Genomic DNA, 22,476 nt, shown 5'->3' on the forward strand with positions numbered 1-22,476 from the left:
TTCCGAGAAAGATGGGCAAAGCAGTAAGTTGTACCACAATGAAAACACCTCTTTAATTGCTTTTTTTTAAGCGCCCATTTAAAAAGAATACAAAATGTTTCCACAGGTATGACACCCCTATTTCCAAGACTTGCCAGGAATTTCTCAAGAACAGCCCCTGCAAAGCAGAGATGGGAGTTGACTTACGGTTCAAGCTGTATCCTCCCAGCCTCAAAGTAACGACAACCATAAATTGTTGTGTGGCTTCATTTCATACTTAACATTATACTAAAATTGATGTTTTTGTTTGTCATTTTTTACCTTTCAGGTGTGGAACTTGGAATGTTTGGGTGATCCTATGTCCAACGCCCAAAAACAGGAAAGAAACATCCCAGGGGTGACATCACCGTTTTGAACCATTGCTTCCTCTGGGGCACCCTTCGCCCTGAGGACCGAAAAACACAACCTTGGCTCAATTTATTACCTTCATCATGAAGGAGAACCAAGAGAATGGTAGAATGCAATGGAGAATGGAATGGAGAATGCAATCAAATGATCAAACTCATCACGATTTCCTTATGCAAGCGTACAGACGCATTTCGTATGAATTTATGTGATTTATGTAAGTCTATATAATAAGTCAATACTTACCATGCAAGCGTACAGACGCATTTCGTATGAATTCATGTGATTTATGTAAGTCAATATAATAAGTCAATACCCACCGAGGAGACTTTGCCCCGAATGCAGATGCATTCAAGATAAAAATTTCGACAGACATCTCAACCACCACTTCGATATCTCGACCGCACAGGGGAGAAGGCAGAAACGCCTAGTGAAGGAAGAGGCGTCCAGAAGAACCGCCCAGGGCCTGAGAGAGGCCAATCCCCAGTTGCTGCCCAAGGTTATGAAAGATGCCATGACGGCTCCAGGCAATTCCTGGACGATGTTGGAGTGATACTGCCCAAGCGAGTGGATTCAGAACAGCACAGGAAACCACATCCACCTAAACCAGCAACAAAACGGAAAATTGAGGATGAGCTGAGTGAATCTGAGGTACGCACTGCTAAACAAAATTTTTGGAAAACTCCACACACTTGGAAATGCATGGGAGGTGCACTTCCAATGCACTGATTTCACTTGCCAGCTAATTCACAGAAAACGTTTCAATTAATACCTCAATCTTTTTTTCTTAGGAGCCTTGTGCCTCTGGTTCTAAAAGCACCAAACAGAAATTGAAAGAACTGGGATACCCACTTCTCCATGAGGATAACGCCGTCATCCAAGCCTTGAAGAGATACACCAAAGATGTGGGTGACGGCCTGCTGGCTTCCATTACTCCCATACGAAGAATGCTGGGATACGTCCAGTTCATGGCAGAGGACAAGAGTGGCTCAGGCTGGCAGCTGCTTCTGGACACAGAAAGAATGACGGAGTACAATCACCTTCTGAGAGGAACTGGAGCGTCACCCTCCACTGCTAAAAACTACTGTGACAAGATTCTGACAGTGATGAAGTTGGCAGAGTCCTATTTCTTTGACCAGCCTGGCATGCCAACTGACCCCAATGATGTAAGTATGGGCACTTTTTGGCTTTGAAGGACTTGCAAAGACAAAAAAAGTATTTGCTGTCCTAAAAGATTCTCCAAACCACTCACACACTCTCTCTTTAGATACAATTTTTATCAACACTGTGTATTTTGTGACAGCACAAGGCGTACATGGGGAATCTGAAAAAGTCCATGATAAGAATGCGGAAATTTAGGGACAGCAGAAAGTTGGAGCGGGAGAGGGACCTGGCCGACAAGAGAGCTCAGCTCGGAGAATGCCTGCCAGATGTGAGTGTTTGGGAAGAATAGACTAGGAATGAGGAAAATGTGTCTCAATTCCTGAAGCACACTCCCAATTTCCTACTGAGAAATGCCGTGCTGTCATAATACTAAGCTAATTCTCAGTACTCTACGACACAAATCTATTATAATACAAAGAAATTTGTTTGTAATACTAAGAAACTGGTCGTAAGTTACTGAGAACCCCTCACCATACGTTACTACCTTCGCTGTGCTGTCATAATACTAAGCTTTTTGTTCGTATTACGAAGAAAAAGCTCAGTAGGATCTTGGGAGTGCAGCTTGAAACTCTAGAAAATGCCACTGAACAAGATATGAAATTACTGGAGGATCGTCCAGGTGCTGTCACTCAACTACAATGCAATTTGTTCATTTTTTTCAATGCCCCTTTGAGAAATCTGACCTGGATTTACCACCTCGAGAGGCGAGTAAATTGTGGCCTTGTTACAGCGAGAAGATTGCCAGGGAGAAGGACGCCATAAAAAGGTCCACTATCGATTGCAAACTGAGGACGTTATTCAAAAGAGTGCCTCCACCGTTCCCTGTGAACATCCATGAGGTAAATTAGCCCTACATGTGTCAAAGAGAGGCAGAGTGTGCGGGCCCCACCCCCATCATGACAAGAAGAGAGGCAGCGCCCACAGTCCTGTGCGCCGCGTCCTCCTTTTTCCAAGGACGGGCAAAGGGTGTGTCGAACTGTCCCTCTTCGGATGAGCCGCCTGCCTCATTCAACATTCAGCCGCTCAGCTGCCCAGGTAATCTTCTTGGTGACGCCTAACAGTTTGAGGCATCTAGCGGCGTTGATGACGTGAGGTCTAGTTTCACCCTACTTTGCTGGAACCACGTCTCTCAGGGCCCCCCTGGTGGCTAGGCAACCCGCGCCACGGCCAGAGGCATTGAGCAATGCAATGAGTGCGCCCCCTCTGCTGTAGACCTCGAACACCCCACTGGCAAGTGCCACTGTTGCCAAGCCCATAGATACAACCGAGCCAGAGCTCCGCCAACAGCTTCAGTGGAGCAGCCCAACAATGAATACTGGTGAAGCCAGAGAGAGAGAGCACCGCGGCAACGCCACTCTCTCAACAGAGCTATGAAACTCGTCAAGAAGCTAACGATGAGAGAGTACAAAGAACGCTACAACATCCCGCGGAGAGCACCTAACACGGCGAACAGAGCGAATCCCCTCAGCATCTCCCCCCTCCCCCCCACTCTTGGAGCCGATCGCTCCGGAAAGGTCGCACAGTGGGCCAGAAGCCAGTGGAGGCGGCCAAAGTTCTGGACGCGTTTTGAGCTCCGGAGTCGCTTAATGGGACTCGAACCGAAAGTGTGACCCCACCAATGGATTCTTCGTTCGGAGAGCAATCCATTAGTGGGGTCACACGCTCGTTTCGAGTCCTATTTAGCGACTCTGGAGCTCAAAATGCATCTCGAATTTTGGCCGCCTCTAGGGTCAGGGCGGGGAAGAACTGGACAGGGGAAGAACTGGACACCCCATATTTTACTTCAAATACCGAAGGCACAGGAATAGCAACTATCAAAAGTGGTTCCGTGGCATCAGCGGTTCATAACACGACAGTTGTCAGGCCAGGACATAAGGTAAAAAATCAATTGTGGGTCACATTTTTGAAAATTCCAATTTAAGGCCTTTAATTTTGACCTGGTGACAAAACTGCATGTGCGGCCTTTAACTTTGGTCCTTGGACTACGTTTTGCAGCATAGTAGCCCCGTCTGTCATCCATATTTACTAAGCTGTGGCTGTTTTAAAAATAGTCTGTTTTGGCCCACAATTGATTTTTGGAACCAGTTGTGGGTCAGCATTGTACAAAGCTCAAATTTGGATATGATTTGCTTAAATGCGAGAGGAATTCACTTATGAATTTATTTTTCGGAATCGTGAAAACTGCAGGATCTGTAGCACAATGAATCAATTCTGGGTCATATCAATTGTGGGCCATTTCGTCTTTTTGCTTGTAAATTGACCACTTTTGCAAGATATTTTCTTATTTTTATTAATAAAAGGTCCCTGGTTCTCAATAAACCAAGCAGGCACGTTTTTCACTCAAAAAGGAAAAATACATAAACCGACATAAACAGGCTTATTTCACTGTGAGACAGATGTGAGTTAAACGTCCTGGACTAGAGACGAAACTTTTAAAGTGCATATTCTAGGGCCGCCGGCGTGGTAGACAATCCAACACCACACCCTGTCATCGTGAGGTATTGCTACAGTTTATAATCTACTTCAGTCAGAATATTTAGTCTGTAGGGATTGATTTCACTCCTACAGGGCCGTACTGGCCTCGGGCGCCTAGCCTGCAGTTAGAGAGCGGTCCCCTTCCGGGCGCTATGTAAGCCCCGCAATGCCCCCTTCCCAACAAAAAAAGCCTTATGGCGGACTGGAAGTAAGAGCTAGCGTTGTCATTCGGGGCTGTAGCCTAAGCTTAACAACCTTCGTATCGTAGTACTATATGTGACTGAGCAGAAAATGGAATTTACTGTGATACATCCGTCATTCAGAAGCGCAGAAAACAAAAAATATAAGAAAAACTACCGCAAAATTCGTCAAAAATAATGGGTCGGACATGGTAGCGAACGCTACTTTGCCATCACCCGCGCACCATGGCATCGAATGATTTCGGCTGTACTATGGTAAATTTATGTTCCCTGACCTATTATGAACCTAAATCAGCAAGGACGTCCCGTTTTACCTCGTAATAGCTTCACGGTGGCAATTTGAAAAACAAACGATTTTTCGGCTCGTTGGATGGGTGCTTTTTTCGTGACTTTTTGAAGGGCCTTCCTTTGAAGCCTGATAGGAGCCGTTACAGTCGTCGCTCGGACATACACGCTATTTGGGAAGACAAAGAAAGGTTGGAGGAAGGTCTACCGCGAAAGTCAATTCGATTCAATCTCCGCCGGGGTTGCGGTGACCCGTCGAAAAAAATGACCCACAATTGATTCGTGACCCACAATTGATTTTTTACATTACGGCATTTGAAGTAAAATGTGGGGTGTCCAGTTCTTCCCCTGTCCAGTTTTTCCCCGCCCTGACCCTACCGGTCTTCTGACCCACGGTGCGTCGCGCCCGAGAAAGCTGGCGAGCCCCTCCAAGCGTTTCGGAGTTGGAAGAGGAAAGTCGCAAGGCTGGACACAGGCAACCACAGAGGTGGACCACAAGGGAGCCGTGGAAGGAGAGTTTCCTGAGCCTGCCAACACTGTGCCAAAAAAAGGACGGAAAATTCTGTTAATATTTTTGCCAGTTCTCTACAAATCCAAAAGCGTACATTGTATGCTCTACCTGGAGCATGCCTACAAGCATGCTCTAGCTAGCGCATGCCTGCCAAGCATGCACTTACTAGTGCATACATGCCATGTACGGGTGATTCCGTGCTTAGAGGGTCATTTAGGATGTAGCAAATTTTTTTTTTAAGTTCAACTTTTGGGGCTTGGTGCAGATGGCATACATAGTACCCCACAGTACCCCTCTGAGCGTGGCAACGCTACAAGTTGACTTTTAATTTCACCCCCTGTGAAATGCGGCGGAATTTACAGAAATAATGACGGAATTTACAGAAATAATGACGGAATTTACAAAGCGAAGTTTTTAGTCTCCTGCCCGCTGGGTTACAAGAAAGGTAAAAACTGTTGACGGTGTCATGTAGGTAGAGCATCCAAAATAGCGTTTTTCAGCGAAGGTTGTGGCAACTTTCTCCCTCAGATGGAGGAGCTACGGCCCGAAACGGAATTTACATCTTTGTACACCCTAAACGTTTTTAACAATTCTGGCGGCCTGGAAGCGTCGTTTGACCTCCCCAGGTCCCGCGAACACGGGTTTCTGGAAGCGTTTTTGATGTTCTTTCGATCGCAAGTGGTCGCAAGGTTCTAAGACGAAGAGGAACCCCAGTAGACCGTCAGTTGTGAAAGCAGCATAGGTCACATGGTCACACGGTGGACATTTTCCTATAGGCTGTTTCGGGTTCAACAAGTGATGATACAAAGGTCACCTTCTGTAATTTTGTGAAGAATAAGTCAGGGAAGAGAGAGAGATAGCCAGTTTTCTTTTGATGTGGTTGAGTCATACACTACAGCATGGGAATGTTGTCATATAGGTGTTGGTGACCATGACGGAACTTACAAAACGACACTTTAGCAGCTTACAAAACCTAGAAAAACAAAGTTTGACTTATCCACATGAGGACATGGTCCTCGTTTAGTAAAACAAATTGGAATTGCCCAAGCTATTAAAACAACCTTAGTTCAGGCGCAAGGCCCCGGTGACCTGAAATGACCCCCTACGCACGGAATCACCCGTACACTCTTCCTGATGCAGACAACTCCCTATCCCTTATGCACCAGATGTATGCTCTATTTAGCGTGTACCTGGCAAGTATGCACTAGTAAGTGCATGCGTGCGTGGCAGGCATGCGCTAGCTAGAGCGTGCTTGCAGGCATAAGAGCATACAATGTACGCTTTTGGATTTGTAGAGTATTCTCCGTAGCCCTCTTATCAATATGTTCCGTAGGGCCGTACAGTATTGTCAGAAGACAACGGCCAAGGTTAACTTTATAATCAGGTCAATCCTCCTGAACGGTGGTTGGACCTAATGAGCAGCAGCGACCAGGAGACTGAAGCGTTACTGCAATTCAAATTTGCACCCCGCTTTGTCAGCTTGGAGGCCAATAAGGACCGCATTGGTTTCGAGTTGAGAACTGAGAGGAGGATCTGTCTGGAGACAGAACAAGGTTTTCGAGACAGAGTTGATGCAGAGTAAGTATTGGAGCCCATCGTAGGACATGAGACACAATAACATTACAGAAAAACACAACAAACTGTTTCGTTCTTGCATTTTTCAGGTACTCTACCCCTCTCACAAAGGACAGTCATCTCGTCCTCAGAATGAACCCAGGCTACGGAAAAGCAGAATGCGGTGTGAACCTACGTTTCAATATGTATCCAGAAAGCCTCAAGGTAAAAATAGTTATGGTTGTGTGTGAGTGCATTTATTTACCCGTCACATTTCAAATTGTATAATATGATATTTCAAACAAAACAATTCCATTTTCATTTGTTCAGGTGTGGAACCTGGACCGACTGCATGATCAGAGGTGCAAAGAAGGGAACGACATCTCTCAGGATTTACCTCAGCATTCATGAACATTGCAGCGTATGGAGTTCCCTTCCCCCTCAGAACAGAGCCACACGATCTGGGATCGATACACTGTTTGCATGAGGGACATCCAACAGAATGGTACAGTCATTTTGGTTCTTTTTCTTTCCCGTCCTGCCTGCCTATAATTGGCTGAGCGATAGCGAAGCCCGTTACTCAGGTGTGGTTGAAAAGTTTTGTCTGTGTGTCTGTCTGTCCGTCTGTCAGCATTACTCCTCCTGAACGGCTCGGCCGATCTGGCTGAGATTTTGCACACTTTTTGGGTATATCCTTGGCTCTGCACACGCGAAATTTCACTGTCCTGGCTCAACTGGTTCAGTTTTTATAGCCGAAAAACACCTAAAAAACTGCGAAAAGTCGAGTTTTCTGCAGGCAAATGCCTTCTGCCTTGAAGAAAGGGGGGTCAGGGGGGCAGAGCCCCCCAGCCCCGGCAAGTTGAAAAGTAACAAGGGTCAAGATCGTGTTATCTGTAGATGAAGCAACTCTATCTGGAATGAAGGGGGGTCTGGGGGCCCAGCATGCAACAATTTAGAAGTAACCGACGATGGGCAAGCCATGGCCTGCCGAAGGCAGGCTAGCGCCGCAGGCGAAGGTAGGTACGCCAGGCGCGGATTGGAGGAACAGGCAGCGAGACATCGCGAAGCCTGTTACGACAAGACGCGGTCTGGCGTAAACCTACCTTGTTAGGACCTTGCTGAAATATCATCCCGTTCAGTTTCTGAGATTCAAAATGTTTAGGTGATAACTGTCCTTTAATGTTTATCGCCAACATTCAAGACTCTATCGCCAACATTCAAGACTCAGCCCTCCCACCTCAAACTGCGACAAGAGAGGGGGGAGGGGACAATAAAGAAGATCCCCCCGCTCTCTTGCAGCCTACACTGTCATTCCTAGGTGTTCTATACCTAAGCGCCTTAAGGCGTTTGCCTCAAAAACCTAAACGCCTTAGGGCAGTTAGTTACTCAACGCCTTGGGCGTTTAGTTACTTAACGCCTAAGGCGTTTAGTTACTCAACGCCTAAGGCGTTGAGTTACAAGACACCTTTGCTTGGCCTGTACCCACCACAACAGCAGTGGGAGTACTAATGCAATACAAGATGCCCTTTTCCAGTGCCTCAAGGCGTCTAACTGCTATACGCCTTCCAAGGCGTTTAACTGCTAGACACCTTGGAGGTGTGCAGAGGCTGAACAGCTTGACTGTCTTTGAATACAGCCATGCCATCCCTTGTTTGAACCAAGGTGTTTAGCAGCTATGCACCTTTGAAGGTGTCTTACCATTAAACGCCTTGCAAGGCGCGCAGCTTACATTAGCAGTGCAGGCTGCCCTGGCCCATTGCCTCAAGGTGTTTAACTGCTGCGCGCCTTGCAAGGCGTTTAATGGTAAGACACCTTCAAAGGTGCACAGCTGCTAAACACCTTGGTTCAAACAAGGGATGGCATGGCTGTATTCAAAGGCAGTCAAGCTGTTCGGCCTCTGCACACCTCCAAGGTGTCTAGCAGTTAAACGCCTTGGAAGGCGTATAGCAGTTAGACGCCTTGAGGCAATGGAAAAGGGCATCTTGTATTGCATTAGTACTCATTGTTGTTGTTGTTGTTGATGTTGTTGTTGTTGGCGTCTGTGTACAAGGAAGGAGTTGAGCTAGAGTAACCAGATTTGGAGGGTACTTCAGGAGTACCGTCCAAACAAATAATCCGGTGGTGCAAATCCCGTTCGGGTCGCACAAGGGCTGCTGCAGGTGCATCATGGTTTACATGAGCGGGAGGGGGATTTCCGCCATTATTGGTGCTAGCAGGGCACATAGGGGTATTTTTGGAATCGGGGCGACGAGACAAGATGAATGGACCTGGTTCCGACCCCATCGGCCGCTTTTACAAGTTGGCCAGATCAGGATCTTCAAAAAAGGGGGTCGACCGACTAAAAAAATTTATTGCAGATTTCGACTGATCTCAGCAAGACCTTTTCAACGAGGGGTCGGAAAGGGGGTCCAGGAGCCCGACTTCGTCTATTAGTCACATCAGGATCTTGAAAATAGGGGGTCGACCGACTGAAAATTTTTACTTAAGTTTTGGATAGGTCTTGGCAAGACCTCTTCAAACAGGGGTTTAGAAGGGGGGTCCAGGAGCCCGCCTTCATGAGTTATGGGAAAAAGTGCGACGGACTCGTTTTGCGCTCCTGCTGTGCCTCTATTGCAAGGAGTTGCAGTAGCATGGCAAATATGGGTATTTTCGGAATGAGGGCGAAGAGACAAAAGAAATGGGCATATTCTAAGGACAGTTGGAGTAAAAAGTGTAAGGACTATTGCATATTGTGAATAGAAGGGCGGGCCTAAGTCACGATGGTACATCGATAACTTTGCTTTACCCGCTCACGGTGAGTGTGATGCGAGCGGGCCGAAGGCCCGGGCCTTCGACTGGCCAAGTTGGGTCTGATGCGAGGGCCGAAGGCCCGAGAAAAGGCCGCCGGCAGGCCAAGCTGGGCCGGCCCCCTGTCGAACCGAGTTGCCGGCGCAGCGAAGCGGAGCTGGCAACTCGGTTCGACGGAAGGGCGGGCCCTAGCTTGTTAGCCGGTACAGTATATGCACCTGTCGTTTCTGTTAAAGGGAACTAACCATTCGTAGTTAAAGTCGAAAACAATATATGTCCAGCCCAGCTACCAAACATGGAGGCATGTAACATACTGTACTTTGGAAGCCTCGCGCAGATGTATTGCTCACATAGGTCGGCGTCTTGAAAGTTGACATTCCATCGTAAACCGGCAACGTAACCTCACAAAATCTGTTTGTTGTAAATTTGAAATTATATCAGTATTTTTAATAGAGTTCATAGCGTTCCCTAACCATTCGTGAAACCCATTGTGAGATCACTGTTAAATATTTCTTTTTACTGAAGTTCTACTTTTTATTACAGCCAACATTTGTTGGCTGAGCGATAGCGAAGCCCGTTACTCCAGTGGGGTTAAAAGACTTCTTCTGTCTGCGTGTGTGTGCGCGCGCTTGTGTGTGTGTGTGTGTGCACTATTCCTCCTGAACGGCTCGACCGATCTGGCTGAGAGTTTGCATGGTCATTAGGTATGTCCTTGGCTTGTCACACACAAAAAGTCAGCTGGCTACCTCAATCCATTCGGTCGTACTAGCCAAAAAACACTTAAAAACGACAGAAAAAAGACAACTTTTTTGGTACTTTTAACTTTTTGACAAGTATCATATCGTTTCCTAACGTGACTAAAGCTGGCCAGCTGGCCATTTTTTTTAACCACTCGGCCAAATGTGTTCAAACTCGGCATGATGAAAGCAGACCACCCGCAGAGGTCAATTTTGAATTTTAGACAGTTCCCTGTCGCAAAGGTGGCGTCCGAAAATTGTTCACACGCGTTTAAATTAGCGTTTTCGCTGCCAGACAAACTTAATGACTGTCTAAAATTCTGTATCTTCGCACAGAGGTGAAGGGGCACCAGCTGAAGCCCAAAATCAATTTTAGACAGTTGCCCGTTGCAAAGGTGGAGTCCGAAAGTTGTTAACACGCGTTCAAATTGAACATAGACTTTATGAAGTCCCCGGCTTGTTCGAATTCCCTTCCTGTAAGTACGGTTCACTGTTTCGAAAGCAACTTTTGCGATTCTTGCCTTGGTACGTCATGTACAGTAAGGTCTGTTCTACAGGAGTATGAGCTGGAAGCTGCTGTGTTTCATTCCGGAAGGGATCTTGATGGTGGTCACTACTTTGGGATCAGGAAGAACGCAGATGGGTGGTACCGTTACAATGACTCGTCTGTTACCAAGGTACATAATTACGTTAGAATGCAGTCCATTTCTGAATCTACTCCGTTTCAGGAAAGAGTTCAAGAAAAAGTCTTCGGTGTCGAATGAAGACGAAAGAATTACAGCATCCTCTAACACAATTGTTTCCAAGAAGATTGAATCAACGACACTGACGATGTATTACTTTCTGCTGTTGCATGACTCGGTGCTTAAGTGGGGCATTCCATAACAGAATACGAAGTCTTTAAACACGGGTTGTCAAAATCGGACCAATTTTCGGTGGTGACATTTCATTTTTTTGCTTCAGGTTTTCTGAATTGTGTTGGCATTTCAGTTCAAAACTTTAACGACAAAAAAAACCTTAAAATTGAAAAGGACGTCATAACAGATTTGAAAGAAAATTTTGTGATGGAATGCTTTACCCCTCTTTAGCCGCGTGATCCCAGCGTATAGTCCGGCGGCTGAGGTACAAGAAGGAGCAGGCCGACACTGACGAGGCTAAGCTTGCTGAGTACTCATTGAGCCGGCGGATCCGGGCGGCTCCCAAGAAGAAATGGCTGGATCAGCAGAACCGTCTTCGCTCAATCGTGCTGCAGTACGCACGGTATAAACGGTTCCTGGTTTTCCCAGGAACTCCCTGGTAACCGCCTATGCCTTCACCATTGGCTTCCTGGGAAAACCAGGTTCCGTTTTTACCGTGCGAGCAGTACAAGGAAGATGGCGACGTGAACACCTACCTTCGCAATCTTGCTCACACCATTGTACTGTAAAGGTAGTTCCCAATAGGCATGCCAATACAAGAAATAAAAATTAGGAATGATTCACTTTCGGAAAATGGCATTAGGAATTTTTGATTAAAGGAATTTTGGATTAGAAAATATGTTTTTAGGAAAATTGATATTAGGAAAAAAGGCAGTAGGAATAATGAGTAAGGACAAATGGGCGGTAACGCCGGGACAGCCTACAAAGTGACGATGGGGCGGGCACAAAAGTGTTTTCAGTGAATGTCAGGAAAAAAAGAAAGGGAGAGTGGGGTAATTCCGGACAATTTTTTTCTTTTTGGTCTTTGAGCTTGAATATGCTTCTTGGGTCAAATGTTATAACAGGAGAGTAAAGTATGGACCTTTACCTTCACAATGATATACATGAAAGCCAAATCTCAGCAACGGTTAGGGAGATATAGGCGCCTAACAAAAGCCCTGCACGTGTCCGGAATTACCCCAACCTGGGGTAATTCCGGACGACCTATGGGGCAATTCCGGACGACCTTAAAATTTGACACTACTCGAGCTTTCTTTCGCTTGTTTTGATGGCAGGCATGCTTTTAGAAGGCGTACAAGGACATTTGCTGCGAACTGAAGTGTTAGATTATTACTCAAAGCATATTATAAGGAATTGTTTCTATCAAAACCCCTAAATTGACAACACTGTCTTGAGTAAAGCTCTTTAACATAGCTTATCACAGACGCACTGCCCAGGTCACACTGGTCAATGCCTCTGCGATGCGCACGCACCTCTGCAGCGCTCAGCGCGCTAGCTGCCGTGCTATCTGACGCGCGTGCCTATGCAGAAAACATAGGCCGCGTCGCCCCGTGTTAAATGCCAGCTAACTAACACGACTGGCAGATAGGTTGCCTAGTAATCAGGCGTTAGCCAGCAGTGCTGGAATAATCTGATTGTCACCGGCCTGTGGCCGATGCGTTCACCTTAGATGTTAGGGATTGAGCACGTGCCACCCTCACGGAGCCCCGACTCGGGAGAAGCTCCAGTCAGTATTCTACCAACCACCGTAGCGGAAACACCTGAGCCCTCTCCGCCGAATACCCCGTCCGCGAAAGTGTCCGCGTGTGCCCGAGTACTCAACCAACCCGTGTGTCGTTACTTCACCCCTTCACGAACCCGTAGAACACGCTGCGGCTAGACGGTTACGCGAGTGATCAGTGCAGTGAAACCTAGTGACTGAGGACCAAGTGCATAGATTCCCTCGACCCGGTTTGACCCCGCGGCGAGCTGGATTACGCAGCCTCACACAGCAGACCCCACTTCACCTCCGCAACCCCCGGCCAACGTGTGATAAGCTGCAATACTATTTTTCGTTCTTTCTTTATCCTTCTTAACGGTGGGGATGCATGTCCTCAATTTTGAACCCACTACCTTAATATAATGCGGGAAATTGAAGAAAATAACACTTCTTGTCCGGATTTACCCCACAGGTAGTGAAAACCTTTGATGTTCAATTGTAAGAAAACGGCGAGCCATACGAGCACTCCCGAAACGCCAAAGTAAAGTCCAATGACCATATAATATGATAGAATTTTAGTCATGGGACTGAACTTGATGGTAAGGTACGATAAGTACATGGAAATACGGGGGAAAGATGCAGCTTTTGCCTATTTTTGATGGTACTCAAAATTCGTGAAGCGACCACAGCCAAACGGTTTGACCTCCTACCTTGGCGATTTGGAATTATCATTTTTAACTGATTATCTTCCTCTGTTAGGCGGGCTTTTGAGTTATCTTCACTCCAACCCAGTGAAAATCGAAGTGTCCGGAATTTCCCCGTGTCCGGAATTACCCCACTCTCCCTTACTGTTGATTACTGCATTCAAGTTTGCAAAATGGGCTATGGTTTGACAGTGAAGAAAGTGCGTACACTAGCTTATGAAGTGGCCATAGAAAAACAACGTTGATTGCCCCTCAACCTAGCACAAATTTGAAATGGTTGGAATCGACTGGTTTCAAAGTGAGTCAACGCATGAATATAAGCATGGAATTCAATTAAAAATAATTATGCAATAATACTAAATTATGTTTTTGTGTTGTCCACTGTGGCAAAAAGCTTCGGAAAATTCTGTAAACAGCTTGTGGTAATTCTCCGTAGGCCCCTTATCAATATTCTCCGTAGGCTCTTACAGTATTTTCTGTAGGACCGCACAGTCTTCTCCGTAGGACCGCACAGTGATCTCCGTAGGACTATACAGTCTTCGAGGTCCTACGGAGAAGACTGTGCGGATTTACAGAGAATACTGTGCGGCCCTACGGAGAATACTGTAAGAGCCTACGGAGAATATTGATAAGAGGGCTACGGAGAATCCTGGCAAAAAAATTAACAGGATTTTCCGTACCTTTTTGCCACAGTGTCCCTGGAAGGATTTAAGAAGCGGCATTCAAATCTGTTAGCGATAAGAACACCAGAGGCTTGTAGAGCTATGGCCTTCAACAAGCACAATGTTAATAACTATTTTGACAATCTTGAAGAAGTATTGAACAGGCATGAGTCATTCCGGGATGAATCCAGGGTTTATAACTTAGATGAAACATGTACATCGACTGTTCAAAATACCAGGAAGAGGTGTATGCACCGGGCGTGGATTGTCGAAACTGGCGCAGCATCGCGAAGCCTGTTACGACAAGACACGGTCTGGCGTACACCTACCTTGTTAACTACAAGGGTCTTGGTGATTACGTCGGGTCAGGTTCACCTATCTGGTCAGCAATGGCTGAACACGTCAAGTACCTGTAGTGTCGCTGACCACCTGTGTGAGATGCTGGCAATACGACTACATTTCACTTGACACCCATGCGGCATCCTTTAAGTCTTGAATGTGAACCGTCAAAACTTTTTGATGACAAATTGAACCTTCAGGTTGAGGTGCCTACGGAAGTGCAAAAAACGTGTCAAAGAGGAGAAAACACGAGAATGCTTTGCGGTGTCGTAGTCCGACCCGCTGGGTTGAGCCCCGCGCTTGCACTTGCACGGCTTGGACGCCTTCTTCTTGGGGCCTCCATGGCACACATCAGTAACATGACCGGTAAACTTGCACTTGGAACAGAACAGAGTGGATTTGTCAACAGTACACGATTTCGCCACGTGGGGCCCGGCACAGTTGAAACACTTGATGGGTCCTCCGCCGCCGACCCGGAACACGCCGTCGTCCGTGCGCAGCACCGCGGCGGACCGCCGAGTGGATTCGTGCTGGGCAGCGGTGTCCACGGCCTTGCCGAGCGTGCAGTCCTCCCACGGTGTCTCCCTACACCGTGAGTCCTCCAGATCCAGGATGCGATTCTGTAGGGCCTCGTCGGCCAGCCCGGCGATGAATTGATGCTTCACGAGGGTGTCCCGCGCCGTCCGGTCCGCGACGCCGATGGTGGCCACCGCGACGGATAGAGCCTCGTGTAAAGCACGGGTTCACCCACCTGCTGCCGCCGGTCCGTGAATTTGATGTATTGAGCAGTGGGATTCACGGGCGAGGCCATGTTGTCCGTGAGGGTCGTCAAAACGAGGTTGTAGGCGGCGTCATCAATGGGAATGGGCTCTAGCCAACGGTCTAGCCTGTCCAGAGTCTGGTCGTCCAAAGCGTCGAGTAGAATGCCCTTCTTCTGCGCGTCCAAAATCGCTCCTTTCGACGCAATGTAGTTGCGGATGCGGCGGAGGAAGGACGGCCACGACTCGGGAATCTTCGAATCGTAGCGCAGAGGAGGGGCGGACGCCATCTTGACTTGCCGATGTTGTTGACGGTGCGGCGCGATCGAGCAGTCCCACGATGTGTCCGTATTCCCGTGGCCAGCGGGATACGGATTCCGTATTTACCGTAGTCAAACGTTCAGCGTGGTTCAGCCTCGGGCCTCGTCGCCAATGTAGAATACTTGTTGATACTAAACGGGATGGTAAATCAGGCTCGCGTTTACTCGGCTGAGGTTTAATTCGGACTGACTTGACAATACACAGTTTGACAGACAGAGGCTCCCATAGAGCGTGACACTGTACAGGAACGACGCTAACAAGCGCTGACGGCAGAAACTATAAGCAGTGGGGTATATATCAACGACTTTCAGTTTCTCTTCGTTTATGGGATAAAAAAAAATGAAGAAACTGCAAAACCTAAATGCAGATTCTTACTATTCGACATCAAAAATGTCCACTCTGTAACAAAAACGACTTTTGGAACGGGTTTTGAAAATCTCCCAATTTTTTACGCCGCTTGTGATTTTTAAAACGAGGAAAAATTGAAGATTTGCAGTTTGCGCCCCTTAAAACCTTCATAAGTGCCTAAAACTGTGTCTTGCAGCTTACGGGACGCCGATTAATAACAATGCCAATCCAAGTGTGAGACAGTCTCACTTTATTTAGTGCGAGACTCTGTGTCTCACGCTTCCAAGTGTGAGACACCGTTTGTCACTTGCAAGCGTGGGTCCTGTGGCATTGAAGCAAAGAAAACCACAGGCAGCAAGTGTGGGACCAATCGTGTCTCACACTTGTAAGTGTGAGACAAATGGTGTCTCACACTTGGAAGCGTGAGACAAACGTGGCTCACGCTTGTAAGCGTGAGACACAGTGTCTCGCACTTAATAGTGTGAGACTGTCTCACACTTGGATTGGCAGTGTAGTTTTGGCCGCGTTTGTGACGATTGGAACCACTGAGCGCCGGCTATCCCCTCCATCACCTCCCCCTTCGAGGGGTGAATCACTCTGCGTTCTGGTGTACACATGAGTACATGAGTATGGGTAAGTACACCTTGCTTTGCTCATAAATTTCACATTTGTTAACATTTTAAGACTTTATTTAGCGTTTTAAATGGCACTCAACGCCCAATCCGTCGAAAAACTAGTGAATTTCGCCCTTTTTAAAGTTGTGAGTACATTGAGTACGGACAAATTTGTACACTTGAGTACACCAGTGATTCACCCCTCGTCCCCCTTCCACCACCAGGCCCGCTCCGGCGAAACGCGGTTTGGCGGATCGTTGCGAGCGCCTGAGCGGCCGCGCGCATGTGGGCGGGTGAATAGGCAGCCCACCTGACTGCCCTGTATGTATCCGGGACAACCTGTACTCAAAAGTTTAGAAAAGACGACATTTCCCAATTTTTCGCACGATTTGGCGTTGTCTGCCCTCTAAAACGCCAAGGAATGACTAAAAGCATTTAAAAATGTGAAATTTATGAGTTTTGTAAGGTGTACTCACCTGTACTCATGTGCACGCATAAAATCTTAGATTGTGTTTAGAGCACACCTATAACAAACTTATTTACATTGTTATACGAAGAAATAGTTCGCAAATTACTAAGTATTTTCTTTGTGAGCTTATGGATGCTCTTAATAATTTGTTATAACAAACTGCTATTTATGAGGCCCAAAAAAGTTCGTAAGGTTTTCTCAGTGTAGACACTGGAACGCTGAGTGATTTCTCCCCGGGTTCCGCAGTCCGCTGGCAAACGGTGAGGGCCGCCTGCATCCGAGGAGCCGGATCAACAATTACCGAAGGCCAACTTCTAAAAGAGGAACCGTCACATCATAACCGCGTACAGGTGAGGCATATGATGCACGACGACCGTACCCTCGTCGCGCGAGAGAGCGGGCGGCGGCAGAGCCCAGCGGTACCTGGGCGACCAGTCGCAGAACTCCGCCCGGCCACAGCGCGGCTTGCGCAGCGCCGTGGGCAGGGGGTAGCGACTGTAGCAGGCCGGCTGGCAGCACCTGGACGGGGACCCAGAAAACGGAGCCGATTTTAGTGAACATTCAGTGAAATGCGTTGGCGATGCAGAGGGTAATCCGAAGAAGTGTAACGACGACACGGAATCTGGGTGGTTGCCCTCTCGGCAAAAAGCCGGCAAGAACGCCACCGGCCGGCGATGCCCCGCGCACCAGCGACACAAAGATCGAGTCAGGCAAGGGTTAACGGTAGATGGCTCAGTGAGCAAAGCCTAGACGCAGCCTCCCGGTGCCTAGACCGCAAGCGAAAAGAAGAACCTGCGGTCGTACTCGGGGTAGGGCCCCCGAAGGGGTTAGGGCGTAAAGGGCGTAACGGTGCGTGAAGTGCGTCAAGTGCACTTATGCACTTTGGCACTGCAGGCTGGGTGGGTGGGTGGGTGGGTGGATGGATTGTATATTGTATTGTAAAAAGTAGAAGATGGAAAGTAGAAAAAAAAAGAATTGGCAGCGGTGGGATTCGAACCCACGCCCACAGAAGTGGACTGCGACCTGAACGCAGCGCCTTAGACCGCTCGGCCACGCTACCGGTTGAGAGAGAAGATTGTCTGCTCGTCAATAAGAAGGGAGGGAGTGTGAGGGCGGGCGGCGGCCTCTCTATGTCTCTTGCAGTGTGTCTCGCCGTGGCGCACGTTCAACACAGCAGAGTGGCGCAGTGGAAGCGTGCTGGGCCCATAACCCAGAGGTCCGAGGATCGAAACCTTGCTCTGCTATGCCTCAATGTTTTGTCCTCAACGTTTCGCTTTCAGACGCACACTGAGCGTCGTCGTCAGGTCGATACGTCGCTGCAGAGACCCAGCAACACGTCAGGATGGCCGAGCGGTCTAAGGCGCCAGACTCAAGGGAAAACCCTTGCCCGGCTCCAGTCACCGGGTCTGAGTGTTCTGGTCCTCGAATGAGGGCGTGGGTTCAAATCCCACTTCTGACATACTTTTATTTCTGTCTTTTTTGCCCCCCTCGCCGCTCCTGAGAAAAATAAAAACAATAGAGGAACGCGCGACAGACCGAGTGGATGCTGTTCGCGCTCCCGTCAGCGGGCCCGTCCGGGATTTGAACCCGGGACCTCTCGCACCCAAAGCGAGAATCATACCCCTAGACCAACAGGCCGACACGTACGTGTGTAGCGGGGATCAGACAGAGGCAAAGACGACAGCGGCGGCCGCCTCAGGAGATCGTGCCAAAAACGTCGTCGTCGTCGTCTTGCGTCTACGAGTCACGCCACGACCGCGCCCATCCCTGGCGGGGATCGAACCCGCGACCTTCGGATTAGAAGTCCGACGCGCTATCCTCTGCGCTACAGGGACATTGTAACGGGCACGGCGGCGGCACTCGTCCCAGCCGCCACTTCCAATTTCGGACCTCGAGCTCCCTAAACGAGGTTGCCAGAGGGCTCCACCGGACAGTTCAGCGCGTACGGCACCGCGACTGCGTGCAATATTACAGCATCCCCAAAATAGAGAGTGTATGGTGGAGACGGAGTCTCCGGCCCAGGGGGCACCCGGGTTTGAACCGGGGACCTCTCGATCTGCAGTCGAATGCTCTACCACTGAGCTATACCCCCACGATGTGCGCGCAGCAGCAGGCCCGATACCAAGAGGTGGAGCTCGCGCATTCCTTTCTGCACGCCAAAGCTTGTCCCGATCGCCAGCGCCGCTCCACCGGGTTGCACGGTCGCGGACGCGCTCTGGACCGGGCCGCATCCGCGATCAGTCCGCGCCGCTCCCAAAAAGAAGCGGTGGAGAGCCAGGTCCCACCGAGATTTGAACTCGGATCGCTGGATTCAAAGTCCAGAGTGCTCACCATTACACCATGGGACCGCCCTGGCGAGGGCGCTCTCGCACCCATGGGCCGTTGACATCTAGACGTGACAGAAGCAGGGTGACGACCGCGTGGGAGGGAGAGAGAGGGCGCAGAAAGGGACGAGGAGTCATGGAAACGGACAAAATGACGAAAAAACAGACGCCCGACGGGGGACTTGAACCCACGACCCTTGGATTAAAAGTCCAATGCTCTACCGACTGAGCTAGCCGGGCTCTGAGAAACGAATGGAGCCGGAGCGCTCCCCGCCCTCCTAGCCCCCTCCCCTGCGGACCATATTCCTCATCTAGATGACAACTGGCATGACGGCCGCGTCGCCGTCAGTCTGTCTCGTCGATGAGTCAGTAGCTCTGCGTGACCGTCGCTCAGCATGTGGGCGGGTCAGCCGTGATCGTATAGTGGTTAGTACCTCGCGTTGTGGCCGCGATAACCCAGGTTCGAATCCTGGTCACGGCAGGTGACACATTTTTCCCTGCAACATTGGTCTCCCCCTACCTCCCCCTCCCCCTTAAATTTTGTCAAACAAATCGAAAACAAACGCCTGAGCGATACGCCTGAGAACGGATTGCGAAAAGAAAAGGGGGACTGCCGAAACCCGGGATCGAACCGGGGACATTTAGATCTTCAGTCTAACGCTCTCCCAACTGAGCTATTTCGGCTGATAGGCGCATGTGTGACACGGCAGACCCATAAAGAGGCGCTCCGTGCACTCAGTCCGTCTCGGCCCATGTGACGAGATGATCTCCGCTGCGGCCGCGTTCCTCACCATCTGGCCCATTAGCTCAGTTGGTTAGAGCGTCGTGCTAATAACGCGAAGGTCGTGGGTTCGATCCCCCCATGGGCCAAGGTCTCTTTTGCTCGTCCTCATCAAATAGGAGTTATTCGAAAGGAAACAAAATTCAGACTGTCTCCCCGGCCATAGTGCGAATTTTTACTGGTAGTGATTTTTCGCTCTTTGGTTGCGCCGACAGGATAAAACATGTGTGCCCCGGGTGAGGATCGAACTCACGGCCTTCAGATTATGAGACTGACGCGCTGCCTACTGCGCTACCGAGGCTGACGTCAGTACACCGCCCCATCAGATACAACTGCCACCCCTCTACCCCGAGGCGAAGAAAAAAATGAAATAAATAATAACAATAATAAGGGGGAAAAAAACTAACTTTACCAGAGCGTTTCTAAAAGAAGAGGCGATGTGTGCCCGCGTATGCACGGGTGCCACATGACCCCGACGTGATTTGAACACGCAACCTTCTGATCTGGAGTCAGACGCGCTACCATTGCGCCACGGAGTCGCTGTCCCATCAGCCGCTACAGTTTCAATCGCAATCGCTATACCTACGGGCCGACGACCCATAATAAGTGATTCCGCCCGGGATCGAACCGGGGACCTTCTGCGTGTGAAGCAGACGTGATAACCGCTACACCACGGAATCCAGATGAGGCATTGCGTCCGAGTGGTGGGTCCCAAACTAACTAGCGCCCCTTGCACGCTCAACGTCGAGGAGTTACATCACTGCCGCTCACAACGTCGGCAAGGCACCTTCGATAGCTCAGCTGGTAGAGCGGTGGACTGTAGGTGATAGGGCTGGCGCAGGCATCCATAGGTCGCTGGTTCAAATCCGGCTCGAAGGACGTCCTCCATTTTGCCGCCATTGCACATGAAACGCTGCACGTGTCGCCGCACCGAGCACCCATCCTGCTGACCCGCGACGAAAGCAACTCCTCCTTTCGGAGAGCAAAAAGGATTCCGGTACCGGGAATCGAACCCGAGCCTCCTGGGTGAAAGCCAGAAATCCTAACCACTAGACCATACCGGATGACGAGTACCGTGGTCCGTCGAACTAATAAGCATGCCTGTCCGCAACGCAGCGTCGTCCGTAAAAGAAAATAAACGGTCCGCGTCGGGCTGGGGGTTGCGCTCCGTGGTTCAAAACCAGTCGGAGTACAGAGCATCGTGCCCCCAGAGAGATTCGAACTCTCGACCCCCGGTTTACAAGACCGGTGCTCTAACCACTGAGCCATGGGGGCTCATGGAAGAACTGACTCCGCCACGCCCAGGATGCTGCTTTCACCTTGGCGATGCAGTCAGCCCGATTCCTTGCATCCCCTTTGCAGTCAGGGCACGTGTGGCGACAGTGGTGTAGTGGTTAGCATAGTTGCCTTCCAAGCAGTTGATCCGGGTTCGATTCCCGGCTGTCGCATTCCTTTTGCGTGTCAACGGCACAGGCGGCGAACCACACCGCACAGCAATGGGCTTCGGTCCGTTGCAGGTGGGACAGTATCAGATTCCGTGGTGTAGCGGTTATCACATCTGCCTAACACGCAGAAGGTCCCCAGTTCGATCCTGGGCGGAATCACGTTTTGCTTCTCCTCCCGTCTTTCCTCTGATAGGCAGTGCTGCCGAAAGTCGGCATTAATGCGCTGGTAGCGTGGCCGAGCGGTCTAAGGCGCTGGTTTAAGGCACCAGTCTCCTCGGAGGCGTGGGTTCGAATCCCACCGCTGCCACTTCTTTTTAAAAAGCGAGAAGAAAGAAAAAGGGGGAGGAAGAGGAATCGTTCCTCTTCTCCCGCTCTCCTGGCCATAAGAACGGGGACGACCGTGACAGGACTCGAACCTGCAATCTTCGGATCCGAAGTCCGACGCCTTATCCATTAGGCCACACGGTCCTCGGTCCCGCCTGCTCGCTGCTGGACCATCCTACCGGGGCTGCGCGGGGAAGCAACTGATGAAACTTCCACCAAAAGAGATACGCGCCCCCGGGTGGGGTCGAACCACCAACCTTTCGGTTAACAGCCGAACGCGCTAACCATTGCGCCACGGAGGCCCATGACGATGCACCTCCACTTTGCAGCTCCAAGCGTCTCGTCCCTACGTCGATGCCGTGTTTTATTCCGTCCGTGTCGGCTGGCGACAAAATTGCATCGGCCGGGAATCGAACCCGGGCCGCCCGCGTGGCAGGCGAGCATTCTACCACTGAACCACCGATGCCGATGGGAACTAGCGACTCGGAAGGTGGTCTGGTTCTCATCGCACGGTGGTGTCGCCGCAAAGGCGGAGCTGACTGGCCCGAGTGAGAGGCCCTCTCCGAAAGGCGGCCAAAAACTGTGAAACGCTTCACGATTTCGCGTGTCATCCTTGCGCAGCGGCCATGCTTATCTTCTCTCTATCGTTCCAATGTTAGTATATGTACCGCCGAAGCGAGTACAGAGAGTGAGCGCGCGGCGCAAGAAGCAAAACGGGAGACGCCACGATCCTGCCAGGATTCGAACCTGGAATCTTCTGATCCGTAGTCAGACGCGTTATCCGTTGCGCCACAGGACCGACGACATGGAGAGGTCGCATGTTTGCTAATAAGAGTGACAGTCAGTGGGGAACGACTGCGGCGTCCTCGTCACACACGGGATCTGTTGTTCGT

At 49.7% G+C, this 22,476-nt stretch overlaps 1 protein-coding gene and 24 non-coding genes across 25 annotated transcripts; 8 read left to right on the forward strand and 17 right to left on the reverse strand.

The window, feature by feature from the left end:
• Positions 1-489: 489 nt before the first annotated feature.
• On the forward strand, positions 490-1,837 carry LOC117649893. The gene is made up of 4 exons (XM_034393076.1): positions 490-601; positions 794-1,035; positions 1,176-1,550; positions 1,688-1,837. Exons 1-4 carry the CDS (start codon positions 490-492, stop codon positions 1,835-1,837), a joined length of 879 nt encoding a protein of 292 aa, XP_034248967.1.
• A 15,848-nt stretch (positions 1,838-17,685) lies between these two features.
• On the reverse strand, positions 17,686-17,769 carry Trnal-cag. The gene has a single exon. It is a non-coding gene; the product is annotated as a tRNA-Leu (tRNA).
• Positions 17,770-17,881: 112 nt separating this feature from the next.
• On the forward strand, positions 17,882-17,953 carry Trnam-cau. Its single transcript has one exon. It is a non-coding gene; the product is annotated as a tRNA-Met (tRNA).
• Positions 17,954-18,275: 322 nt separating this feature from the next.
• Positions 18,276-18,347, reverse strand: Trnap-ugg. The gene has a single exon. It is a non-coding gene; the product is annotated as a tRNA-Pro (tRNA).
• Positions 18,348-18,471: 124 nt separating this feature from the next.
• Trnar-ucu lies at positions 18,472-18,544 on the reverse strand. Its single transcript has one exon. It is a non-coding gene; the product is annotated as a tRNA-Arg (tRNA).
• A 185-nt stretch (positions 18,545-18,729) lies between these two features.
• Positions 18,730-18,801, reverse strand: Trnac-gca. The gene has a single exon. It is a non-coding gene; the product is annotated as a tRNA-Cys (tRNA).
• A 184-nt stretch (positions 18,802-18,985) lies between these two features.
• Trnaq-uug lies at positions 18,986-19,057 on the reverse strand. Its single transcript has one exon. It is a non-coding gene; the product is annotated as a tRNA-Gln (tRNA).
• Positions 19,058-19,200: 143 nt separating this feature from the next.
• Trnak-uuu lies at positions 19,201-19,273 on the reverse strand. Its single transcript has one exon. It is a non-coding gene; the product is annotated as a tRNA-Lys (tRNA).
• Positions 19,274-19,442: 169 nt separating this feature from the next.
• Trnah-gug lies at positions 19,443-19,514 on the forward strand. Its single transcript has one exon. It is a non-coding gene; the product is annotated as a tRNA-His (tRNA).
• Positions 19,515-19,644: 130 nt separating this feature from the next.
• On the reverse strand, positions 19,645-19,717 carry Trnaf-gaa. The gene has a single exon. It is a non-coding gene; the product is annotated as a tRNA-Phe (tRNA).
• Positions 19,718-19,829: 112 nt separating this feature from the next.
• Trnai-aau lies at positions 19,830-19,903 on the forward strand. The gene has a single exon. It is a non-coding gene; the product is annotated as a tRNA-Ile (tRNA).
• A 139-nt stretch (positions 19,904-20,042) lies between these two features.
• On the reverse strand, positions 20,043-20,115 carry Trnam-cau. The gene has a single exon. It is a non-coding gene; the product is annotated as a tRNA-Met (tRNA).
• A 166-nt stretch (positions 20,116-20,281) lies between these two features.
• Trnaw-cca lies at positions 20,282-20,353 on the reverse strand. The gene has a single exon. It is a non-coding gene; the product is annotated as a tRNA-Trp (tRNA).
• Positions 20,354-20,421: 68 nt separating this feature from the next.
• Positions 20,422-20,494, reverse strand: Trnav-cac. Its single transcript has one exon. It is a non-coding gene; the product is annotated as a tRNA-Val (tRNA).
• A 106-nt stretch (positions 20,495-20,600) lies between these two features.
• Positions 20,601-20,693, forward strand: Trnay-gua. Its single transcript has 2 exons — positions 20,601-20,637; positions 20,658-20,693. It is a non-coding gene; the product is annotated as a tRNA-Tyr (tRNA).
• A 113-nt stretch (positions 20,694-20,806) lies between these two features.
• On the reverse strand, positions 20,807-20,878 carry Trnae-uuc. The gene has a single exon. It is a non-coding gene; the product is annotated as a tRNA-Glu (tRNA).
• A 138-nt stretch (positions 20,879-21,016) lies between these two features.
• Trnat-ugu lies at positions 21,017-21,089 on the reverse strand. The gene has a single exon. It is a non-coding gene; the product is annotated as a tRNA-Thr (tRNA).
• A 101-nt stretch (positions 21,090-21,190) lies between these two features.
• On the forward strand, positions 21,191-21,262 carry Trnag-ucc. Its single transcript has one exon. It is a non-coding gene; the product is annotated as a tRNA-Gly (tRNA).
• An 83-nt stretch (positions 21,263-21,345) lies between these two features.
• On the forward strand, positions 21,346-21,418 carry Trnav-aac. The gene has a single exon. It is a non-coding gene; the product is annotated as a tRNA-Val (tRNA).
• Positions 21,419-21,484: 66 nt separating this feature from the next.
• On the forward strand, positions 21,485-21,566 carry Trnal-aag. The gene has a single exon. It is a non-coding gene; the product is annotated as a tRNA-Leu (tRNA).
• An 88-nt stretch (positions 21,567-21,654) lies between these two features.
• On the reverse strand, positions 21,655-21,727 carry Trnar-ucg. The gene has a single exon. It is a non-coding gene; the product is annotated as a tRNA-Arg (tRNA).
• Positions 21,728-21,812: 85 nt separating this feature from the next.
• On the reverse strand, positions 21,813-21,885 carry Trnan-guu. The gene has a single exon. It is a non-coding gene; the product is annotated as a tRNA-Asn (tRNA).
• A 93-nt stretch (positions 21,886-21,978) lies between these two features.
• Trnag-gcc lies at positions 21,979-22,049 on the reverse strand. The gene has a single exon. It is a non-coding gene; the product is annotated as a tRNA-Gly (tRNA).
• Positions 22,050-22,159: 110 nt separating this feature from the next.
• On the reverse strand, positions 22,160-22,266 carry LOC117650125. Its single transcript, XR_004588025.1, has one exon. It is a non-coding gene; the product is annotated as a U6 spliceosomal RNA (small nuclear RNA).
• A 43-nt stretch (positions 22,267-22,309) lies between these two features.
• On the reverse strand, positions 22,310-22,382 carry Trnar-acg. Its single transcript has one exon. It is a non-coding gene; the product is annotated as a tRNA-Arg (tRNA).
• Positions 22,383-22,476: the final 94 nt, after the last annotated feature.

Source organism: Thrips palmi, unplaced genomic scaffold (genome assembly GCF_012932325.1).
Source record: "Thrips palmi isolate BJ-2018 unplaced genomic scaffold, TpBJ-2018v1 HiC_scaffold_4, whole genome shotgun sequence".
NCBI classification, from domain to species: domain Eukaryota; kingdom Metazoa; phylum Arthropoda; class Insecta; order Thysanoptera; family Thripidae; genus Thrips; species Thrips palmi.

Bases quoted from the DNA above. Each gene is read 5' to 3' on its own strand.
- LOC117649893 (XM_034393076.1), top strand. From the start codon at position 490: ATGGTAGAATGCAATGGAGAATGGAATGGAGAATGCAATCAAATGATC. The intron at 1,036-1,175 runs GTACGCACTGCT...TTTTTTTCTTAG, and splicing joins ATGAGCTGAGTGAATCTGAG to GAGCCTTGTGCCTCTGGTTC. The intron at 1,551-1,687 runs GTAAGTATGGGC...ATTTTGTGACAG, and splicing joins TGCCAACTGACCCCAATGAT to CACAAGGCGTACATGGGGAA.